General features: G+C 38.9%; 1 protein-coding gene across 1 annotated transcript in view; it reads left to right on the top strand.

The window, feature by feature from the left end:
- The window catches only part of MEGF10 (multiple EGF like domains 10), a 171,908-nt gene extending 149,406 nt beyond the window's left edge, over window positions 1-22,502 (top strand). Inside the window, exons 18-25 of the mRNA XM_032156537.2 lie at window positions 1,901-2,029; window positions 4,158-4,286; window positions 6,614-6,850; window positions 8,721-8,848; window positions 10,261-10,384; window positions 15,807-15,851; window positions 16,636-16,842; window positions 18,356-22,502. Coding sequence (XP_032012428.1) covers window positions 1,901-2,029; window positions 4,158-4,286; window positions 6,614-6,850; window positions 8,721-8,848; window positions 10,261-10,384; window positions 15,807-15,851; window positions 16,636-16,842; window positions 18,356-18,546 — 1,190 coding nt within the window. The 3' untranslated portion in view covers window positions 18,547-22,502. The remainder of the gene's footprint in view (window positions 1-1,900; window positions 2,030-4,157; window positions 4,287-6,613; window positions 6,851-8,720; window positions 8,849-10,260; window positions 10,385-15,806; window positions 15,852-16,635; window positions 16,843-18,355) is intronic.
- The last annotated feature ends 756 nt before the right edge of the window (window positions 22,503-23,258 follow it).

Genomic DNA, 23,258 nt, shown 5'->3' with positions numbered 1-23,258 from the left:
ATGGATCACATTCTCAATCCTTTATTCTAACGGCACAAAAGTTAGGATAAGTATAGAGATTAGAAAGGTAGCAAAGACAACAAGCCTCAGTGCCTGATTTAATGTGCGCTCTTGGAAAAGGTGGAGTTCCATGTTTTTCAAACTGTAGCAAGCTTCAGAATCATCTGGAGGACACAACAAACACAGAAGCTGGTCCCATCCCCAGAGAGCCGGAAGCAGTGGGTCTGGGCTGGCACCTGAGAATTGCCATTTTTATCAACTGGTAGTAATGCCAGGCTGGGACCATGCTTCGAGAGCCACTGCTCTAGTTCTTTTCCCCATTTTGTAATTCATAGCATCCTAACCATTTTTTCTTCCATTAGGCTTTTAGCGTGATAGGATATAATGTGCAAAGTACTTACTCCAAAGCTGAGCATCATTCGGGAAGGAAGTTTATTCTCTGCCCTCTTACCTTCGGTTGAATAAAGGAGACAAGAAAGGAAGGCATGTGTTATGGTTAAGTACTAATAATAGCGTATATTTTAAAATAATAGCAAGAAGCTGAGGAGGACAGATGGGTCTGAAATTGAGCAATTCTTATTTAATACTAATTAGAGTACATAATTAAAGAATAGGCTGAAAAAGTCTTTAGAAACTTTCTAGAAGATAATGTAGACCTTGAACCAAGAGTTGAAAAGGATAATTGGCAAGGAAGGTGGCTGGCCCAAGCATATTCTTCAGAGATCGTATATCTATAAATATTGTTTACTTTCTTAGAGAAAGGTACTTGTAAGATATTATTTATAATTCTAAAATTAGAACGTGGTTCAAACAGGGAACCCTTTTTCAAGTGCAAGTGACATGATATAGTGGGAACAACATGGGGTCCGGAGCCATACCTCCCTGCGTTTGAATCATGGCCCTGTTGTCCTGCCAGTTGCCAGCTGTGTGACTTAGGGTACTTGGGGCTTAGTTCCTGTCTACAGGATGGGAATATCCATCCCTGCATTTCTGGCCTGCTGTAAAGATTAAACAAGAGAATCCATGAAAAGAATCTGGCACAGAGTAGGTGCTAAATAAATGCATGACAGCAGGGGGTCATCAGTGCGTACTGGCATCTGGGCACTGCCTCTGCTTCTTGAAAGTTCCATAAGAAAATGAGAAAATGAAAAGCATATGTAATATTTAGAAACAGTCATTGAATCAGCCTGCATTGAATCTTTCATCACGCCAGAGATCCCCAAGACACTCTTGCAGGGCAGCTGCCAGCCCATGTAAGCCAACAGAATTTGTGGGTGTCTTTAGCTCAAGAGACTCGCCGGTCTAAGCATTGAAAATTATGCAGCAGTGTGAAGGGTTATTGCTTTTTACAAAGCACCCATGAAGTACAATTGTTTTTTTAAGGTAAGCATTCTAGTACACCTCTTCAGGGAAGTTGATATTATCTAAGATAATAACAGACACAGTGGACAAGGTTAGTAGCAACAATGGAGATGTTCTGTACTACAAGTAGAAGCATACAGGTAATTTTAATATAAAGTGCCCATCTCAGTCCATTGGCATTTGAGTCCAGGATTCTAGTAGAAATGTGAAAGAATGAAAGGAAATGTCCTATTCTTCCAGGATTGAAGGGATGTTTTGTTAGAAGGCACTAGTCTTGCCTCCAGGGGTACCAGTGATGGTTACACTGACAGGAATGGAACTTTTCTGCCTCCTGCTTATGAATTACAACCTCCTTGCAAGAGCCCTGTCTTGGGACTTCAAAGAAGCTCTTGTGGCAAGCTGAGATATGTACTATTCACTGTATTCTCTGATGGCTCAGTGTCATTCAAGTTTAAACACCAATATGTTGGAGGCACAAGCCTCCACGTCTTTCTCTTCAGCAGCCTCTTGACTCCTGCTGTCCTCCCTCCTCCCGCAGGATGTCCTCTAGGGTTTTATGGAAAAGATTGTGCACTGATATGCCAGTGTCAAAACGGAGCTGACTGCGACCACATCTCTGGGCAGTGTACTTGCCGCACTGGATTCATGGGACGGCACTGTGAGCAGAGTAAGTATGAGAGTGTGGCATCACTGGGTGGTATTTTTTTCCTCTAGAATCACATTTCCTAGATGCCAGGAAGTATTAAGGCAGAATTCACCACTCCGAGGTTGTTTGAGCTGATGGCTGGTTACTTCTCAGCATGACTGACTTCCTCTCCCAGAGGTCAGGCCTGCCTGGGATCATCGCTAGTTACTCACTGCTCTGGGCGGAGGAGGTGTGACTACAAGAATGAAGACAGAATTCAAGTTTTCCGTTCTGTTCTTTTGGGCTCTCCCTTCCTCTCCTTCTTATTTTTGGAATGTGGCTGCTCAGAACTTTAAAAGATCCAGTCGAGCTTTCTTCATGACAGAGGCAGGACCCGGGTCTCACATTGGAGGACAGTACATTCAGTAGGGAGGAGGGCTGGTGGCCCAGGGCCAACCCCTGTTGCTGGTGAGGGAACAAGTCCGTGCAAACATTGCCACCCTTTCAACAACCTTCTCTAGATCGTGCTTTTATACTGCTTCCATTAACAACTTCTCATCTTAGTCTTAACAACCTTCCAGACAACATACTGCCTTAAAATTTTTTTAAGTCCCACTGGGGGAGAATATGCCATTGGAATTACTCATCCGTATTTTTTTATTTCCACCCCACTAGCTATGCATCCCCTCACAGAGTTACAAGAACATTAGTCTTAATAAAATTGAATATTGCAAATTAGTTTATTATTCCTTTCCTCTATGCCTTTCTTTCAGTAATCACGATAAATAAATAAGGGCTTAGGGCTGTATCAGACCCACTTTCTTATGATAAAACCTTTTAGGCAGGAAAAGGTGAAGAACAATTCCTGTTCACCAGAGTTTGTACTCTTGGGAAGGATCTGCCAAGATTATGGCCATAGGAGCGGTGTGGCCTGGAAGAATTGATCAGGATAGCAGGACTCTGACAATAAAGCATCCCTCCCCACCCAACTCCACTGGCACCTCACAGAGCCACTCTGAACCTGGTTGCCTCAATCTTATGTGCTAAACCCTAGGGTATTTTTGCATATCCTCTTTCTAGCAAATATAACAACAGTGACATCCAGGAATCAGCTCACAACAGAGACAGCCCAATTTTAGTTTTGCATTACTGTTTCATTGAGTCATGAAACAGATCCTGACTGAGTGATGCAGTTGCATGCACACCTCTATTGTGCATATAAATATTGTGTGTCTGTGTATAAATGTCTAAATATGCATGGAAACCAGAATAGGCTCAAAATTTTACTTGAATACCAGATGACTGGTTAAGGTCTTTTTAAATAAGAAAACCTCTTAAGTGCTTCCGTGATTACTCTCAACAGCAAATAAAAGTGTCTCTATTTTTGGAGACTTCTCCCAATGCTTATTTGTAAACAGAAACCCTGTGTTTGACAGAGAATTCTAATAATAATAGCACATTGCCCCCTGCTGCTCACTTTATAAAAAATATCAATATTTTGTCACAAAGATTTTTAGATTTAACATGCTTACACTATCCTTTGAAATTCATGCCAAACTCTTATTAAGACCACATCGTAAGAATCCCATTCCTTTTGTCTTCGAGACTTCAACAAAATCCAGAGTTTGAATCACTCCATAGCAAATGAAGTTCTTACCTAGAAAATCAACAAAACTTGTTGTCTGCCTCTTCTCCTATTCCTGGCTAATTCAACTGAGAATGTGCGTTTATGAAGATCCCTGAGCCTACAGTAAAATATATGTGTTCTCAAGAAAGCATCTTTAGTTTGTGCTCTTCAGTCTAGGCCCTTCCAGCCCACAGTTTTGCCTGGTGGACTTGTCTCAAATTGCCCTTAGTGATTATCTTCATCTGTTCCATGGGAATTCCAGACTCTCCATATACACATCATAGAGGGAAGTATGTAGCAGCTGAAAGTGTCAGGCGCTCTAATGTTGAGCAGCCCTGTCTCTAGCCCTGTGCAGTCTGGACTGTAGTGCCACCATGATTCCGGGAATGCTGTCCAGTTCTGGGACACTCTTGGGGGTACAAGTCAGCCTCAGTAGGAATCCCCTGAAAGGACTCAGCTCTAGATGTGCAGGGCTTGCAGTCAGAGACAGCCTTGCTCCAAATTCCCAAGGTTGGAAAGCTACATCTGACTTTCCTTCTCTAGAGTGCCCTGCAGGAACATATGGCTATGGCTGTCGCCAGATATGTGACTGTCTGAACAACTCCACCTGCGACCACATCACCGGGACCTGTTACTGCAGCCCCGGATGGAAGGGAGCGAGATGTGATCAAGGTAAAGACACTAGCTAACGTTTGTAGCACTGTAGTACTGTGTGAGCACCATGTACCAGGCAATGTGAGGTATTTTCACTTATGTTATCCAGCATAATCTTCACCACAACTCTAAATGGCATAATTGGTTACTTATTTAATTGCCAGATGAATGCCTTATTGTTGCTCTCCTGCAGATAAAGAAACAAAAGCTTAGAGAGGCTGAGTAATTTCCCAAAGTCACATAGCTAATTTCTAGAATATGTCACAGCTTTTGTGCCAGATTTTTGTTATTCCAAAACTCATGAACTTTCTACTGGGTCTATAATTTTTTTTCAGCTTTATTGAGGTGTAATTGATACACAAAAAACACACCTATTTAATGTGTACAATTTAATAAGACCTGGACTATCTATATACCTATGAAACCATCACCATAATAAATGAAATATCCATCACCATGTGTTTCCTCATGCCCCTCCCTACTCCTACCACCCCTTAAGCCCCAGGTAATCACTCATCTCTTTTCGGTCAGTATAGTTTTCATTTTCTAGAATTTTATATAAATGAAATCATACTGTACTCTTTTGGGTCTGGCTTTGTTTACTCAGCATAATTATTTTGAAATGAAACCATGTTGTAGCACATATCAACAAGTCAGTTCTTTTCATTGCTGAATACTATTCCATTGTATGGATATACTACAATTTGTTTACCTATTCATGTGCTGATGGACATGTGGATTGTTTCCAGTTTGGGGCTATTACAGATAAAGCTGCTATGAACAAGAGTGAATCAAGTTTTTGCATGGACATGTGCTTTCATTTCTCTTGGGTAAATATCTAGGAGTAGAATAATTGGGGTATATAGTAGACATATGTTTAACTTTTTGTAAAACTTGTGCCCCTGGTTTTTAATTGGGGTGTGTGTCATAACGACCTGGGAATAGTTGTCAGGTATATGGTCCTGTTTGGGAAATTCCGATTCTGGGGTTGGGGACTTTGAGAAAGTGCTTCTGATGGTTCTAAAGCATGCCCTCCAGAGAGTCACAGCTCTTACTGCATGTGGTACTCCCTGGTAGGCAATAAGCAGATGGGCTATAAAAGGCTTTAGAAAATTGATACACTGTTGTAGATGGAGTAATCTTAAACTGCAGACCATGTAAATATTTACAACATTTAATTTCTTTGGTAAAATAACTTTTACATGCTTATGATTTACACTTGACTGTCATAACAATAGAATGCAATCTTTCATTATCACGTCATAATTACAAATACTCTGTAATCTCACTGCATTATCCTTGGTGGTCTGTGTTTCAGGGCAGATTGTTTTGTAAGAAGATCCTTCAGCATTTAGAATCATAAAATCATAGGAACATTTACTTGAGCCGGAAGCAGTGACATGGAGGCCTCTTTTCTCATTTATAGATGATAAAACTGCAGCCTGAAAGCTTAAGGGAAAGTTCAGAATATCTAGGTCAATTTTTTTAGATGCCAGATTTCTTGAATCTCAACCCATGCCTTTAGTGTCCTCACTTGATAGACCATAAGGGAGAACTATGTAATGCCGGATTTTGAATTTAATGAGTAAGGTATTAGGGTAATGCTATCAGGTATTATCAGGACAAATCTTTCTGTCATGGAAAATAACTTTGCACAGAACAGTATCTTCTGAGGTAAAAGACCCATTGAAATTGGCAAAAGGTAGATCCTGTTCTTAGACTAGATTTATTATGGTGTTATGCTTGCTTGGAAGGAAAATTACTCTTAGAAATGCTAAGGATAGACATAAAATTTGGTTAAGCAGTTGGGACATTTAGCATTTAACTCTGCATGAGCTCAGTATTGAATAATAAATAAAGCAAAATAAAAATTAGATAAATTGTTACCCCAAATTAATTGCCAGTCTAAGTATTTAATTGGAAATATATAAGAAGCTCTCAAACCCTACTGTTGAATCTCTTTGGGTTCAGAAAATCCCGTGTCTTTCTTTATATTTTTTTGGAGACAGGGTCTTGCTGTGTTGGCCAGGCTGGTCTCTAACTGCTAGGCTAGATCAGTTCTCCCGCCTCAGTCTCCTGAGTAGCTGGTACTCCGGGCACGCATCATTGTGCCCAGCTTCTGTCTCTTTTTGAGGCTTACAGCAGCCTTTCTCTGGGCATGGATAGGCTGACAACATCTGACAATGAGGAATGTTTGCTTTTTCTTCCTGCTCTGTTTCCAAATTAATGTTTTATGAACTGAAAATATGCAGGCATTAGCACAGAAGGAGATTTTTGTAAGTAGAGATCAAACATTTATCCCGCACACTGTCATCCTTTCTCAAGTCTCTCTTTTCTTTTTCTAGCTGGTGTTATCATAGTTGGAAATCTGAACAGCTTAAGCCGAACCAGTACTGCTCTCCCTGCTGATTCCTACCAGATCGGGGCCATTGCGGGCATCATCATTCTTGTCCTAGTTGTTCTCTTCCTACTGGCATTGTTCATTATTTATAGACACAAGCAGAAGGGAAAGGAATCAAGCATGCCGGCAGTTACCTACACCCCTGCTATGAGGGTCATCAATGCAGATTATACCATTTCAGGTAAGAGCAGAGGCAGTAGAGGTATTTTGCTTCTTGAAAAGTTAAATTTCATCCTGGTTCCTTAAAACTGGGTGTTTGGCTGTGCTGTCCATTGTTTCTGTCAATTCTCATTGAGAGAATTCTATGTTTGGAAAAGGTATACATTGCTAGAGATGAGTTTTTTATTTCAGCAATAGTAAATTATCATTCTGTGGTTTGCTATGAGGGTTTTAAAATTGAGCTCATTATGTTTGTGGTTTAGATTTAGGGAATTTCAATCCATAAGGAGCTTTGTATCCAGCCTCAAGTTTTTGTCATATGTAAGGGGGGTGGGGAGGAAGAGAGGATGATAAGTTTACCTAGGTGGTGGATCAGATTAGGGAGCTGGACCAGTTCTCCTGTCTCTGAATGAGGGTACTTTATATGTGCTTCCCAGCCTCTCCCTAGGCCTACCCAAATCGTTAACTGGAGGGAACCAAGTTATATCAGAAACAGCTTTTTGGTAGTAACAAGAACCAAGGCAGCCCTTTAAGAAAACTCTTTTGATTTTTTCTGTTCTGTCACAATGCCTCATGAAAGGAAAAATAAAATTATAATCAATCATCAGTAGAAGCAACCACTTACATGGAGGAATTTAAAAACTTAAAATCTTTATTACTTTTTGGGTGATTATTGAAGGATTTCTGGTTGGTTACATGTTTAAAACTACAAAATTTTGTGGAAATATGAGAAGTAGCTGATTTACATAGTAGTGCATTTTCAATGCAGAATTATTGTGTCAAGAACTCAAGTGTTTAAAAAAAGGAAAGTTGCAGAGTAGCTTCAAACGATGCCTTCCCAGCTGTATAAGCCCGAAAGCAAAGAGCAGTTATCTGTGGACACTGTGAACAAACGTTCTCTGAAAAGGAATTTGAAGGAAAGAGATTTTATTCCAGTGAACAGTTTGCAAATCCAGGAGTTGCAGCCAGTGTAAAATGAAGGTGCAGTTCAGAGAACAAAGGGAAGGCTTGGGTTTTATAGCAAAAGTCCCCACCCAGCTTCCAATCAGGCCCGTTTAGGCAAGTGAAGGATTGAAACTGGTTTAATTCTAATTGGTCAGTGCAGCTGAGTGCTGGTTGGTTGACACAGCTGAACCCTGATCGTTCGATAAAGTTGAGCCCTGATTAGCTAAGGCCGGTAAGCTCTGATTGGTTGGTTCAGCTGAGCTCTGAAAGACCCAAAGATAAAAAACTGGGTTTTCAGAGAACTCAGAGTACAGGTGTGATCCTTAGTCAGCAAAGGCCTGCTTGACTCTATTTTAAATTTAGTCCTAGTTAGCCACTCCTATGGATCTTAAATAATTGGTTCTTTCAGTTTCACATTTGTTCACAAGCTTTCATACTTTTCCAAGGAGGCAGTTAGGAAGGTAGAGGCCTGTTGCTTCTAGAAGCTTTGCTGAGTAGGCTGGGCAGGAGGAGATTCTCCCCAGCTTGTGATATGGAAGCAGTTCAGACATTTGTTCTATTATTTATTTATTTGTTTATTTATTTAGAGATGGAGTCTCACTCTGTCACCAGGCTGGAGTGCAGTGGTGCGATCTTGGCTCACTGTAACCTCCACCTCCGGGGTTCAAGTGATTCTCCTGCCTCAGCCTCCCGAGTAGCTGGGACTACAGGCGTATGCTACCATGCCCAGCTAAGTTTTTTGTACTTTTAGTAGAGATGGGGTTTTACTGTGTTAGCCAAGATGGTCTCGATCTCCTGACCTCGTCATCTGCCTGCCTTGGCCTCCCAAAGTGCTGGGATTACAGGCGTGAGCCACCTCGCTGGGCCTGTTTTGTTATTTTGATTCCCTTTATTCACACACATTTTTGGGAGCCTGCTGCCTTGACCATTTCCTTCCCTTCCTGCAGGAACCCTTCCTCACAGCAATGGTGGAAACGCTAATAGCCACTACTTCACCAATCCCAGTTACCACACGCTCACCCAGTGTGCCACATCCCCTCACGTCAACAACAGGGACAGGATGACCGCCACGAAGGTGAGAGGAATTGGCTCTAGTCTTTGAAAGTGGGTCAGGGAGGGAGGAAGGGAACCAGCATTTATTGAGGGCCGCTGTTCACCAGAGGCTGTTCTAGGTACTTTACATATATTATCTAATTTATTCCTCTAAACAGTCCTCTGAGTGTGCTTTGGGAATCTCAAGTTTACTGATGAAAACCTGAGTAGTGGGGAGTTTAAGTTACTTCCAGACATAGCTGCCTGATAATGAGTGAGGCAGCTGCTGTGTGAGTCAAAGTCTCTCTGTCTCTACAATCTGTACTGTTTCCATTACACTGCTTTAGAAAAACGTTTCTAATTTTACATGAGATTTAAAAATAGTGACTCATAATGACATTAACAAAAACATAAAGACCTATAGCAGAATCAGCCATGGGCAAAATCTCGAAGTGCGTCTCTTCTGACCGCCCGTCCTCCAGTACCCTTTCCTGGCCACCTGTGCTTTAGTAACAACAGTAATAGGCACTGATTTGGGTTGAACCACATGAAATTGCTATTTTTGTAGGTCAACAGTGGTCACATAGCAACAACCTAATATTATGTGCCAAGCATTTCTAATCACTTAAAAAATATAAACTTATTTAATCTTCACACCAGTCCTATAAATCGAGTGATTATTATGCCAATTTTACAGATGAGGAAACTGAGTCACAGAGAGGTTGGAGACAGAGCGTCTAGAACCCAGAGCTGCTACTTGAATAGCACCCAACTCATCCGGGGTCTTCCCCACAATGCTCTGAAATCTCAAACATTTCTTTCTTCCAGTCATAACCAAATTATATTTCTAATCTCTGTTGTCTAATTCCAGTGCTCTATTAGAAAAAAAATCAAGCTAATTAAATTAAACCAGTTGTAATTTAATTAATGCAGCTATAGATTTTAATTATAGTACTTCATGGTTAAATATCACTCCACATTCTCCAGAGACTTTCACATTCATCAGTTTATTTGTTCTCATACAAATTCAGGGAAGGAGGCAAAGCAGATAATCTTATTCTCATGTTTACGCCTAGGATAACTGCTAAGAGTCACCTGTGACTCACAAAACATACAATTTTTGATGGGAGAGCTTAGACCAAGAGTTCTTTTTTTTTTTTTTTTTCAAATCAAAGTTGTATGTGTATAAATCCAAATAAGGTCTAATTGGCACAGGATGACAGAGTGAAATGAAGATCTTGAGGTGGTGGAGGGAGTAGCTAGGACTGAAGGACATGAACTCCTGCCAGCCTCCAAGTCCCACCAGGTTACAAGCAGTCACCTCGGCCCCTGAGCTCAGGCCACTCTAAGGGCTGGTCCTTAATGTGTGCCCTGGACTTTTCCCCAGGTCCATAACGCTGTGCTGTGCCGCATTGTATTTTGTTTTTAATCTTTCATTGTTTATATTTTTAACAGTCAAAAAACAATCAACTGTTTGTGAATCTTAAAAATGTGAATCCTGGGAAGAGAGGCCCTGTGGGGGACTGCACTGGGACATTGCCGGCTGACTGGAAACATGGCGGCTACCTCAACGAGCTCGGTGAGTTCTCCCAACGCACGTCCCTAGCAGCACCTTGACCTGTCAGTCCCTGAAACAGTCACAGATCTCTGTTTGTGCCAAGGTGTTCTATTGAAAATTTGCATCAAAAAACACAATAACAGAATTATGCCTAACACCTGTACAGGGCTAACTACTGTCCTAAGGGCTTTATCTATTCAACAAACATTTATTGAATTCCTACTATGTGCCAGGAATTGATCAAAAGAGATTGGGATCTCTGCCTGCTCGTAGCTTACATTCTTGCTCTATGCCTGTTAACTTAATTCTCACAAGTACTCTAATAGGTAGGTACTATTGTTATCACCATCTCCATGTTACAGTTGAGAAACTGAGTCATAACGAGGTTATGTTACTTGCACGGGACGTCATCGCCTATTAAATGATAGAGCTAGTATTGGACCCTGTCAGCTTGGCTCCCGGCTGTGCGCTCTTCCTTGTTTTCTTTTGATATAGGGTATCTGTACTTGAGATCCCCTTCCCTTTCAGGTGAGGAATCAGAGATACCAACAGGAATACAGTGGATCAGTTATTCTCAAACTTTTTGAAATTAGGACTCCTTTACATTCTTAAAATTTGTTGAGGACCCAAAAGAGCTTCTGTTGATAGGGGCTATATCTATTTATATTTACCATATTAAATGAAATTTAATATGTAAATAAAAACTGGAAAAATAGAATATTAATTTATTTAAATTAATAATAATCACATTTCATAACATAAATTGTGTTTTTATAAAAAATAACTACATTTTCCAAAACGCTTCAAAATTAGTGAGAAGAGCAATGCTATTTTACATTTTTATAAAAAAAATCTCTTTAATGTCCAGCTTAATGGAAGATAGCTAGATTATCATGTCTGCTTTTGCATTCAGTTGGTTTTGATATCATACTTTATGTAGCTTCTGAAAAACTCCACTGTACACTTGAAAGAGAATTAGAGTGAAAATGGCAAATATTGTTGTTGTATTGTTATGGAAATAGTTTTGCAGCTGGGCACAATGGCACAGGCCTATAGCCCCAGCTACCTGGGAGCCTGAGGCAGGAGGATTGCTTGAGCCCAGGAGTTTGAGTCTGATCTGGATGACATAGCGAGACTCACCTCTTAAAATATATATGTGTATATATAGTTTTGGTCTCATAGGCCTCCTGAAAAGGGGGCAGGAATGCTTGGTCCATACTTAAAGAACTTCTGTGATACACCATTAATTATGCAGTGCAGTTTCCAAGCCTGTACCCTGTATTTTCAGAGAGCAGTTTGATGATGTAGTAATTTATAGGTGTGCAGTGTCTTACGGATAACAAATCCTTTCACGTACATTTATTTGGAGGTAGGTGCCAGAAATCCCAGTTAAATTTGTATTTCAGATAGATAAACAACGAATATTTTTTGTATAAATATATCACAGATATTACATGGGGTGTATACTAAAGATTATTTGTTGTTTCTTTTAAATTTTAATATAACTGACCTTTGTGTATTTTCATTTGCTAATGTTTTGTTTTTGTTTTTGTTTTTGAGACAGAGTCTCGCTCTGTCATCTAGGCTGTAGTGCAGTGGTGCGATCTCGGCTCACTGCACGATCTGCCTTCTGGGTTCAAGTGATTCTCCTGACTTAGCCTCCTAAGCAGCTGGGATTACAGATGTGCAGCACCATGCCCGGCTGATTTTTACATTTTCAGTAGAGACAGGGTTTCTCCATGTTGGCCAGGCTGGTCTCAAACTCCTGACCTCAAGTGATCTGCTTGCCTCAGCCTCCCAAAGTGCTGGGATTACAGGCATGAGCCACCACACTTGGCCTATTTGCTAAATTGGATGATCCTCCTGGGTGGACCCTCTCCCATGAATCTTGTTTTGTAGAGGAATAAACTGGGAGGCACAGAGCGGTTAACCCTCTTGTCTGAAATTTCAAAGAAGGAAAGGGGTAAAGCCAGATTTCAAAGTTGGTCTTCTGACTGCTCCCCTTAAACACTGCTTCTTCTGCAAGCAGTGTCAAGTTCTCTGAGCCAGTCATAGGAACTGATCCCTGTGGGAAAGCCTCTTTCTATGGAAATAAAAATGTTTTAGTGGTGAATACAAATTCTCAGTCATTTCCATAGTGTAGTGGTTATCACGCTTGCTGTACAAATTCCTTTTATCTGCATTCAATACCATTTTTATCAATAGGTTGAGTATTTCTAACCACAGCAAAATTATTTACATACGAGACTCACAATATGCTTATTGGTAACATCATCTAACATTAAAGGAGACTTTTTAGGCGTCTTAATTACATTTATAATTTAGCTCAAAGGAATATATGAATTGATATTCAGCAAAATACCAACCAGCGCTAGTGAAAGAAAAGTCCTCTTGTTCTATCTTAGACCACTGTGAAGACTCCAGAAGATACAGCATCGCTATATTGGTCATATATAAACGTCTCTGCTTTCTGGCTCAATGAGACCCAAGGGACTGAGTGTTAGGAACATAGAATCTTCATTGGAAATTCTGGATCTTCTTGGTTTGTTCTCACTCAGGAATAATTCTGCATTTAACATCCCTTTAAAGTTGTTGCACAGAAAAAGTTCTTCACAAACGACAGAGTCAGGCATGTTATGGATGATAAAGCGTACAGGTGCTTTAAATGATGGAATAGTTGTCGTCATGGTATCTGAAAGAGCCTTGAACTAGACACAAAATGTCCTGAGATATAGCACTGGGCCAATCACTTACCCTCACTTACTCTTGATTTGTTCATTTGTAAAATGGGAGTAATAACCATGTACTGGCTCGTTGTGTGAATTAAATTAAACCAAGCATTTGAAAGCCCTGCCCCAGGGATTGGTATATACAGGAGTTTATAGGTAATCCTGACTGCTCCCTCATTAAAACAGCTCCCTGTTCCTCCAAGGCAATGAAGAGAGAATCTGGCAGGGGTGTCTGGCCTCATAGCCCCAGCTCTTATTCTCTAACTTACTATCTGCTCCATGCTGATTCTCTCTTTAACACCTTGGTGGAAGGCTAGCCACTGCACAGCTAAGATTAAAATGGACATTTAATAAGACTTTGCTACAGTCTGGAGATGGCCAAGAGTATTTGGCAAAGAGGAGCATAGACAGAGCTCCTTGATAAAGCTGTTCTCAGAGGCCACAGACTGTGCCCCATCTTCATGGGTCCTCTTTATAAAGTCTGGGAATTCCTAAGACCACCCTGACTTCTGACATCAGCTACAAGTTGAAGGATCACCAAGACCACCCTCAGGATCAACATTTTGCTGCAAGGACTCACTGAACTCATTGAATGGGCATTCTCATGGTTACAGTTTATGGGGGGCTCAGTCATATAGACATGATTGACTCCCATCATGTAGACATGATTGACCTTTAGTCTTTCCCCTTCCAGAGGTAGAGATGATACCATATGGCCCCAACCCCCCACCATAAATCACTCAGTTACACTATCCAGTGTATCCCTGGGCTTTCAGGTGAACAAAAGCACTCCTATTGGGCAGGACAGTCCAAGGACTTCAAGATCACCTCCCAGGAGCTGAGAGCAAAGGCCACCCTTTCTTTGATAAGGTTGATTCTTCACTACACACCCATTTATGCTGCCTCCCTGCATAACCGTGTGCCCTTCCCCCTAGCTATGGGCTTGGTTAGACTCTTCACAACCCAGATGCAAGAGAGTGTGCCTGAGAGAGGAAAATATTCCCGTTTCCTGTCCCATGATGATTGATATCTGACAGACCCTCTCCCTTTAGGAGAGGCTGCTTCCTTCTCCACAACAGTGTGTGCTTACTCAGTGATCCCCATAGGACACCAACATCAGAACTTGAGCTTAACATCACTCTAAGAGATGCATGCACAGTGGCAAGGATATCATTTCCTTAACATTCTCAAATACTTACCTGGAATGTTCATTGCTAGTCATTACTTTACTCTCTGCTTTTAACCTAAGTCTGTAACATTCTTATTGTATTGTATTGTATTTCAAAAGATTAGTGATGAAGTTTTGCCATATTGCCCAGGCTGATCTCAAACTCCTGGGCTCAAGCAATCCACCCACCTTGGCCTCCCAAAGTCCTGGGATTACAGGCATGAGCCACCGCACCTGGCCTGTAATATTCTTTTAAAAGGCCATTGAAAATGCCTTGGAGTGCTTAAGGAAAGACTGAAGCAAAGGGTAGTATAATGCACTGAGTGTTAGAGTAATTGGCACACTTCATTTGTATGGTGCTTCAGAGTTTACAAAGCCTTTTCATATGCTCTGTTTCACTTAATGATGACAAAAACCCTGGAATGCTGGAAGGCAAATTTTGTTTTTCCCATTTTAGAGATGAGAAAATTGACACTCAGAGGGTGGAACATCTTGCCCAAAGTTATATGGCCAATAAGTGATAACATGTAATTCCTTTGTCTCCTAATCTATAGTTTTCTCCTTTTTGTCACAACACAGCTCCAATAGAATAATTGATTCTCATGCAGTATTAACAATGCAATTTTGCATGTATATACCAGATAGTATAAAATGGGCTGGGTAATGTCCTCTTATTTTGTTTTTAATAGTGCGAATTTGTGATTAAATGCTTATATTTTATACAACATGCTTGTGACCTGATTGATTTCTGTAAGTGGTTGCACGTTCTCTCTTGCCTACATGCTCAATTTTTCCAGCATGAGCTGGAACACTCCTATTTCCCTCCCGACACCCAGGAAATAAAGGCTGGCCATTTTCCAATGAGAAAGCAGGTTTTTTTGTGTGTATCTAGGCTCATACACAATTATGTCCCCATACCTGGAAAAGTCAAATTATTAAAAGCTGAATAAAGAAGGGCAAGAGCTAGTATCACCTGTAAAGTGTTAGTCAACAGTGTTCAAAGCTTCCAGTCTCTAGAAAACACGCTTATAGTGAAGACAATAATATAACCGAATAATGATTATTGGGAAAACTATTTGAAAACCATCAGAGCCTTGAAAGAGCTGCACGTAGGTGTGAAATGTCAACTCAGGTCTTCACTGTATCCTTTCTTCTCACTGTGCAACCTTGAATCAAGTATACTGATTTATCTCTGGGCCTAAGTTTCTTTTTTTTTTTTTTTATTATACTTTAGGTTTTAGGGTACATGTGCACAATGTGCAGGTTTGTTACATATGTATCCATGTGCCATGTTGATAAGTTTCTATCCTGTTTTGACCAGCTTTTCCTGAGTCACGGTAAATAACTAGGTGAATGACCAAATGTGTGCGTGTTTAATTCTAAGCACTGGGGACATCTGGGACAACTGATCTGGTGTAAAGTCTTGAAGAGCAGCAGCCTGGTTGTTTGCTGCAGTGGGAGATCCTCTTCCAGGACCTTGGGATACTGGATGGGGGTTTTCTTCCTTTCAGTTCTCATTGGGTGTTTTTTTCTTCCTTTATTACAGGTGCTTTTGGACTTGACAGAAGCTATATGGGAAAATCCTTAAAAGGTATGGTGTAAATTTGAGGAAGAAATCAGAAGCACAATTAAATTTTTTTAACCTCAAAGACTGAAATATTTTTTAAACAAGCTAGAATGGCAAGAGAAAATGTAGAATTTTTAGTGTGGTTACTACAGCAAACACACAAACGTGTGACTGACATCAAGAAAGTGACCAGAGGTGGTCCTTGGTAGAGCTTAAGTCTTTGGGGAACAAAAGACTCAGTTTGCTGAGGAAACACTCATATTTCATTTGAAAGAAATATGGCTTATGGGGAGACGGAAACATATAAAGGGAAATAGCAGGGACAATAAAGAAAAAATCCACATGGTTACATGTTGACTAAGGTCTGCTGTTTAGGATGGGTGTGCGTGATTAGGTGCCTAGTACAGAGCTTTTACCAGGAGTCCTCCCAGCACAAATGCCTTCTTGTCATGATAATAGAGCCCTCTTGGTGGTCCTGGAGCCATCAATAGCTGGTTTCTTGATTGAACTTCTGTAAATTTTCTATTAATAAAATAGAACGTAATTTATTATATTTGAATGTGATCATAAAAATGAAATCAGTTAATGATATTGATGTCAGTACTTATCTTGGAGAGGAGCTAAAACTACTTTAGGGATGGGTCATTTTATAGCAGATTCTCTCCAAAACAAGTGGAAAAGGTACAGTATTATTTTCAGTGTGTAGAATTATGGAAACCTAGCTATAAAGAAAAAAAGTAAAATATCACCAAGAAATGATGTTGCCAGTGACACAATATTAGCTTTCTCTTCTCATTTCTCTTTACAGACCTGGGAAAGAATTCTGAATATAATTCAAGTAACTGCTCCCTAAGCAGTTCTGAGAACCCATATGCCACTATTAAAGACCCACCTGTACTTATCCCTAAAAGCTCAGAGTGTGGTTATGTGGAGATGAAATCGCCGGCACGAAGAGATTCCCCATATGCAGAGATCAATAACTCAACTTCAGCCAACAAGAATGTCTATGAAGTTGGTGAGTTCTCTTAACTATAGAAAGAATCAAGTGCATACGTTTTTAAAAACAATTTTAAAGTCTTTACGAATATAATAGTTGCAGGTCATAGAAATCTTATTGAAAATAATGATCTGTATTTTATTTTATTTTATATTTTTTTGAGATGGGGATCTCTCTGTCACCCAGGTGGTGTGCAGTGGCACAGTCTCGGCTCACTGCAACCTCCACCTCCCGGGCTCAAGCCATCCTCCCACTTCAGCCTCCCAAGTAGCTGAGACCACAGGCACGCACCATCACGCCCAGCTAATTTTTTGTATTTTGGGTAGAGATGGGGTTTTGTCACCATATTTTATTAATAGATGTGACCTGTGTTTTTAGCGATCATATTAATTGGTGCCAAAGGAATTTTCCAGGGAAAATATCATTTAGAAAAATTCAAGGTAAATTTTCTTTATTTTTCACCTAATCATCTATCTTTTGTTTTGTAACCATAGTGAATATTTTGGCACACATGTGGATAGCATATGTATCATATTAGTTAATATATCTAGTTAGCCAAAACAAATGGTTCAAGTGGATTAAACAGGTGATTCCATTTCCTGGTTCATTATATTAATATAATGCAGTTAGCAAGATTGAAACATTTTACTTTTAAACTTGTCCAATATAGCAGTAATATTCTCTGATGTGAATGTGATGCAAATTAATATGAATTCAATTTAAAATTGGAGTTATTTTGATTGTCTTTTGCAAATACCACTTGGGAAATGATAAAATATTCCACCACTACTGTTGGCTAAACAATAGGGCTATATATTTTCATTTCTCTCTCTCTCTCTCTCTGTCTCTATTTCTATATCTCTCTGAGTATTTATAATTTTAACTTTAAAATATTCTCTACTACTTGTAAATGAAGTGCCTACTTTACTACTAGTAATTTATTTTATGCCAGATATGTCCCCGGGAAAAAATATACAAAATAATTTATTTTTAAAGTATTAAGACAGCTTTTTAAAATGGAAGTCAAAGTGAACTAAATTTATTTTTGGAAAGTCAGTAACAATTCTCCTTTAAACTGTCCCACAAACCCGCCACAGTAGGATGGGAACTCAAATGAGAGCCTGAGTCTTGAGTCCTAAAGTTGTGAATTTGTTGAGTGTTTTCATGAACTGAATTAACGTTTGAGAACGTCAGTCTTCTCACCTGTGGAATAAGGGGCTTGGCCTACATTATCCCCAAGGTGTTTTACAGACCATGATTTATATCCAGGATTCTGTATATTGCCTTAATGTCTTTATCCTGATTATGTAGTCATCTTTTTGTTCTGAACACCATTTGTGTTTGCCAGTTGATCCAACTACACAGAGTTGCAACCTGTATGTGATGATTTTTAAAATCATGTTTTTAAAACCAGCATTTCCTTATATTTTTTTAAAAGTCCCTTTGTGTGTTTGACATTTGCAAGAAATGCCATATTCTTTTTAAAAACATTTCCATTGCTGATAAATTAATATGTCCTTGGTTATCACAGAACCTACAGTGAGTGTTGTCCAAGGAGTATTCAGCAATAATGGGCATCTCTCCCAGGATCCATACGACCTCCCAAAGAACAGTCACATCCCTTGTCATTATGACCTGCTGCCAGTCCGAGACAGTTCAGCCTCCCCCAAGCAAGAGGACAGTGGCGGTAGCAGCAGCAACAGCAGCAGCAGCAGTGAATGACACCAAAGGACCACTTGGTAGCTGCTGGAACCCTTTCCAGAACTGCTGTTTGGTTCTTCTCCATCCTCAATTTTGCCACTTTCATGTGAATGTTAGTCAACTCAGTAGGCAATTGTTGGACATGAACCAGAAAGCTGAAAGCTGAGGCTGCAATTGTTGGCTATGAACCAGAAAGCTCAAAGCTGAGGCTGACATGGACTATAGGTGCTTTTTGTTCAGGTGGATTCGAAGGAGTTAGAGATGTGATTTGCCATTGCTGTTAGTTTGAGAACTATACTTGTGAAGCATGACTTATTGTAAGATGTTGGCTGAAAGCATGAACTTGCAGAACTCCCTCGGAGACGCAGGTTGCAGTGGACATTGGCATTGTTGCTTAAAAAATTAAAATTTGAATATATTCTTTCTCATTTGCATCATACAGCTGTACCTAGGATTGTACAGTTTACCATAAAATTTACTTCATGAAAGTGGGAATCACTGAACATGTAGAAGAAAAGGAACATATTGTTAAGTCCTTATTCTTAACTTTATTCAACTGGATTCAGAATTGTGGGGATAATATGAATGCAGGAGGAAACATTCTGTCAGGTGGTATAACTGGATAGACTTTGAATATACTCTAAAAGTGGACAGAAAATTTAAATACAAAAATCTTAGATTTTGTTTAGAATGAGAAAATAAACAATTAGAATTATTTTAGAAATAGTAGGAAGTATTGCAGAAGTCAATACACAAATGTGCCAGGCAGAGGTGGTTTTCTCTGTTTGACTCTCAACCAACTTCAGATCTATGACATTGTTCTGATCACTGGCTCCATCATACATATTCACCACTTGAGATTCATAACATATCAATAGTTGTTTCATAAGTATAGAAGTGAAATAATTTTATTTTTGACAGACTGGATGGAATGAGTGTGTAATGATTGATAAAGGTTGTAAATTTTAAGTGCAAGATGACGCTTACGTTTTGTAAACCATTAGTAATACATGCTGTAATATAGAATTAGCAGAACATTTTGATTAATCTTTCCCTAGAAATGACTGAAATATTTTTGTGCATATTTGAGAAAGGGCACTTTCCTTTTATTAATTGTCAATTTAGAGAAACTATGCTTAAGCTGGTCTTTTGCATTGCTAATGTGACATGTACCCAACTTTTCATTAATTTGTATTTCCATTTTTAAGTTGCATATTCTATGTTTTATAGCGTTTGGATTGTTAATGGAAAATATATTATATGTTCATTGTTCCTTGTATTATTGCCGCTTATCTTTTGCTTGATAAAAATGCATTGTTCTTTTTTCTTTTGGAGGGACAAGATGAGAATATACAATTTGAATTGATTAAAATTGGTCATTACTAAAATAGTATAGTAACCTCAAGTGATTGGCTTATGATTGAAATAGAGATGCTTTTTAATATTCCAAAATAGAGTTCCTTTTGATCTGTTGGTTCTGAGCCTTGGTTAAACCAGGGAGAAGGGGAGCAGAAAAGAAACGTTGTTACTGATGCGTACCACAGACTCATCTTAAAAAAACCTCTCATTATGGTGATCATAGAATTGACCATCCAAACTGGGACACTCTTGAGAGTAAATGGAGGGTATTATTAATAATTATCTTGTAATGAACTTAAATCTGGACTGTTCCAGGCAAACCAGACTTATCTTGCAATATGAGAATGCTGACACGATGCAAGAAAGCCAGTTTCCCTTTTGTTGATCTACTTGACCAAGCAAAGGGGCCGAAAAACTGAATGAGGAAACAACTTTATAAGAGAAACAGTGGTCTTCAATCTTTTAAAGACATGAAATCGTATATGGCATTCTGTCTCAGTGAGTCAGTTAACAAATATGTATGTGCAACCCTTCTGCTGGTAGTGCACATAAGTGATTGTCCCTGCCAGGTATCGAGTTGGAATATCCAGTTATTTCATGTCACACATCGGCACGTATGATGGTGGTTTGATCAGATGGATAATACAGCAGACACACTTAGAACACTCACTGCATTGGTGGCTGTTCATTTTGAGGAACTCCAAAGTCATTTCAAGGAAATAAGGAACGACCTGGAACATGCCTTAGAAACAATTGATTTATTCCAATAGTTAACCACCGGCTGGCTCCCAACTCTAGGTGATAAGCGTCTAATTGAGACACGTGTGAGTCAGTAGCCATCAGGGGTCCTTTTTGGTAAGAAAAAATAAGATATTTTCCCCCTTTTAAAGATCATCTCTTCAGAGCTCCAAGGTAAATTTGAATTTCCCCATTGTTCTCTAGAGATAGGTCAAAAAAACAACTGTTTCTTTTCTTATTCCACTATTAATAAATTGAAAGCTTGCTGTACAAAGGCAACAGCAACTTAAAAAAGAAAATCTAGACAATAGATGTGGACTCCAGGGGGCCACCACCATCCCTTCCTGTGTGCTCTTTTTGACAAGTAAATCACTCCAGTTAGCTGATGTCCTGAAATGACATTTGTACCTGAGGCAATTCTTATTAGAGCTGACTCAGGACTTTTCAAACATCAGCACACGTAGCAATTTGGATGTTGTAAAACTACGTGTTACATTTGGAGAGGTCTTGTTGAGAAGGCAAAATTTTCTAAATATTTTCATATCAGTTTGGGTAAAGAAAGGAATACTTTTGTTAGAATGGGAATTAAAGAGAAAACAAAAGAATCTTGGCAAAATTTTCCCTCTGAAATTACAAACTTTAGGAACTTTTCCAGATGTATGGAATTTAATTTGACATTGATGTCACTCTTCATACCAAGTGAATCTATTCTCATGACCTTTGAACCCATGTTAATTTTGGACCCTATAACTAATTTCCTTTCTATATCCCATGGTGGTCAAAGCAGTAAAGGAGTTTAGAGATACTTAGCAAACGCCATTCATATAGTATTGTTAGCCAAACTATTACTACTTCCTTAGAAGTTGATGTATCAGAAAATTTATAAGTTATTTGTATTTATATATAAGTCTTACATCAGAACTTGCCCACATGATAACTCATGTTTGCTTTAATAAGGAGAATATGTTATTTGAGGTTAATTATATGAAAATAAGGAACATTTTACAATTATTTACAGTGTTTGACATTAATTGCTGTCCTATGATACAGTAGTAATGTTAACAGAGAGTTTAATATGTTTAGCATTATCTTTATAGAATTTATATTCACCAATTTCAGGAAAACCAACCATAGAACTTTATAATAGGACAGTTATAACCTGACTGAACAAAATCCATCAGCATAATGACGGTGTGTTGTGAGAAATGCAAACAACTTTATGAAAGTGTGCTCATCTTGACCCCCAAAGAGCCACAGTAGCTGTCAATTATTGAGATTTTTAAGTGGTAAATATTGCAAAAGTTAAACAAGGGTACCACAATATCATTTATAATTGATGTCAATATTATCAGTCCACTTTATGCTTAAAATAAACAAAATCATAAATCAAGTTTTAAGGTTATATTTTTTAAAATAATGAATTTTCTGTCTCTAGGCAACATGTCTTTATTATTCAAGCTGAATGTTTAAGAGAGATTTTGGTCTTAAAGGCTTCACGTCATGAAAGTGTACATGCATATGCAAGTGTGAATCACATGGTATGGATGGTTGCTTGTTTATTAACTAAAGATGTACAGCAAACTGCCCATTTAGAGTCCTGTTAATATTGATGTCCTAACACTGGGTCTGCTTATGCTAGTTCAGTATTTGGTCTAGGCTTCACTTTGATATGACTGAATTGCAATCTATATTTTTTAAAAAGAAAAATCAGAATACATTAGGATTTACTTGGTTGAGGCAAACAAACAAAAAATGCTTTCGGTGTTGAAATATCTCTATTTTCCAAAGATGATAAACTTTCATCGTTCTTAGCCTACATTGTCATTTATGTTACCAAATGAGTTTATAGATTAATGCAATAAACTTTCTAATAAAAAACTCTAGTGTTTCTTTCTATATCTGATTCTACTTGATTAATGAGAGAAAAAACCTTGTGCGCCTATGGAAAAAATAATATTTTTTCTTGTTCTTGAAGGACAGAGGCAACATTTTATTCATATTTGGATCCCTGTAACTCAGGTTAGCAGCTGGGAGTCAAGTCTTCTGTAACTAGCTTTAGGTTATCTTATGTGGATTTGCTTTCTAAATCTCAGTGCCCATTAATAGTTTCATTTATGACTAAAACATCTTTGAAACATTTGCATTATAGCACTGCAGAGTAGGGATCAAACATGAGTAAAACATTGTTTCTTCTTCAATAGCTGTTTCTTTACTGGGGCCCTGAATGCCAAGCAGAGCTGGGGATGCAGAGACGTGTAAGGCATGAGCTGTTTTGGAGTCCTTCATTATTTAGTTAGGGAAATAAAGCATCTGACTGGCTGTGACTGTGGTTCTGTGGGTTAAGTTAGCCTCTTAAGGCCTTGGTTTCTATATTGCAATACATTGGAAGTAACAGTACAATAAATTTCATAGGGTTTGTGAGAATTTAATAACTTAATACATACAAAGCACTTCAGTGCCTGGCATACACTAGGCACCTAGTAAATGTTAGCTAACATTGCTATTATGAAAAATTAACTAATAATATGAACCAATTTGCAATAACCAGATGAATGATGGGGCTAAAAGATCAGAAGTGAGTATTTAATGAATAGTATAGAAGCTATACATTTGAAAGACCATATCCTGATCTATTT

The sequence above is a fragment of the Hylobates moloch genome, unplaced genomic scaffold, assembly GCF_009828535.3.
Source record: "Hylobates moloch isolate HMO894 unplaced genomic scaffold, HMol_V3 SCAFFOLD_6, whole genome shotgun sequence".
Lineage (NCBI taxonomy): Eukaryota > Metazoa > Chordata > Mammalia > Primates > Hylobatidae > Hylobates > Hylobates moloch.
Note: the sequence above shows the minus strand (reverse complement) of the source record. Positions and strands in the feature narration are given on the sequence as shown.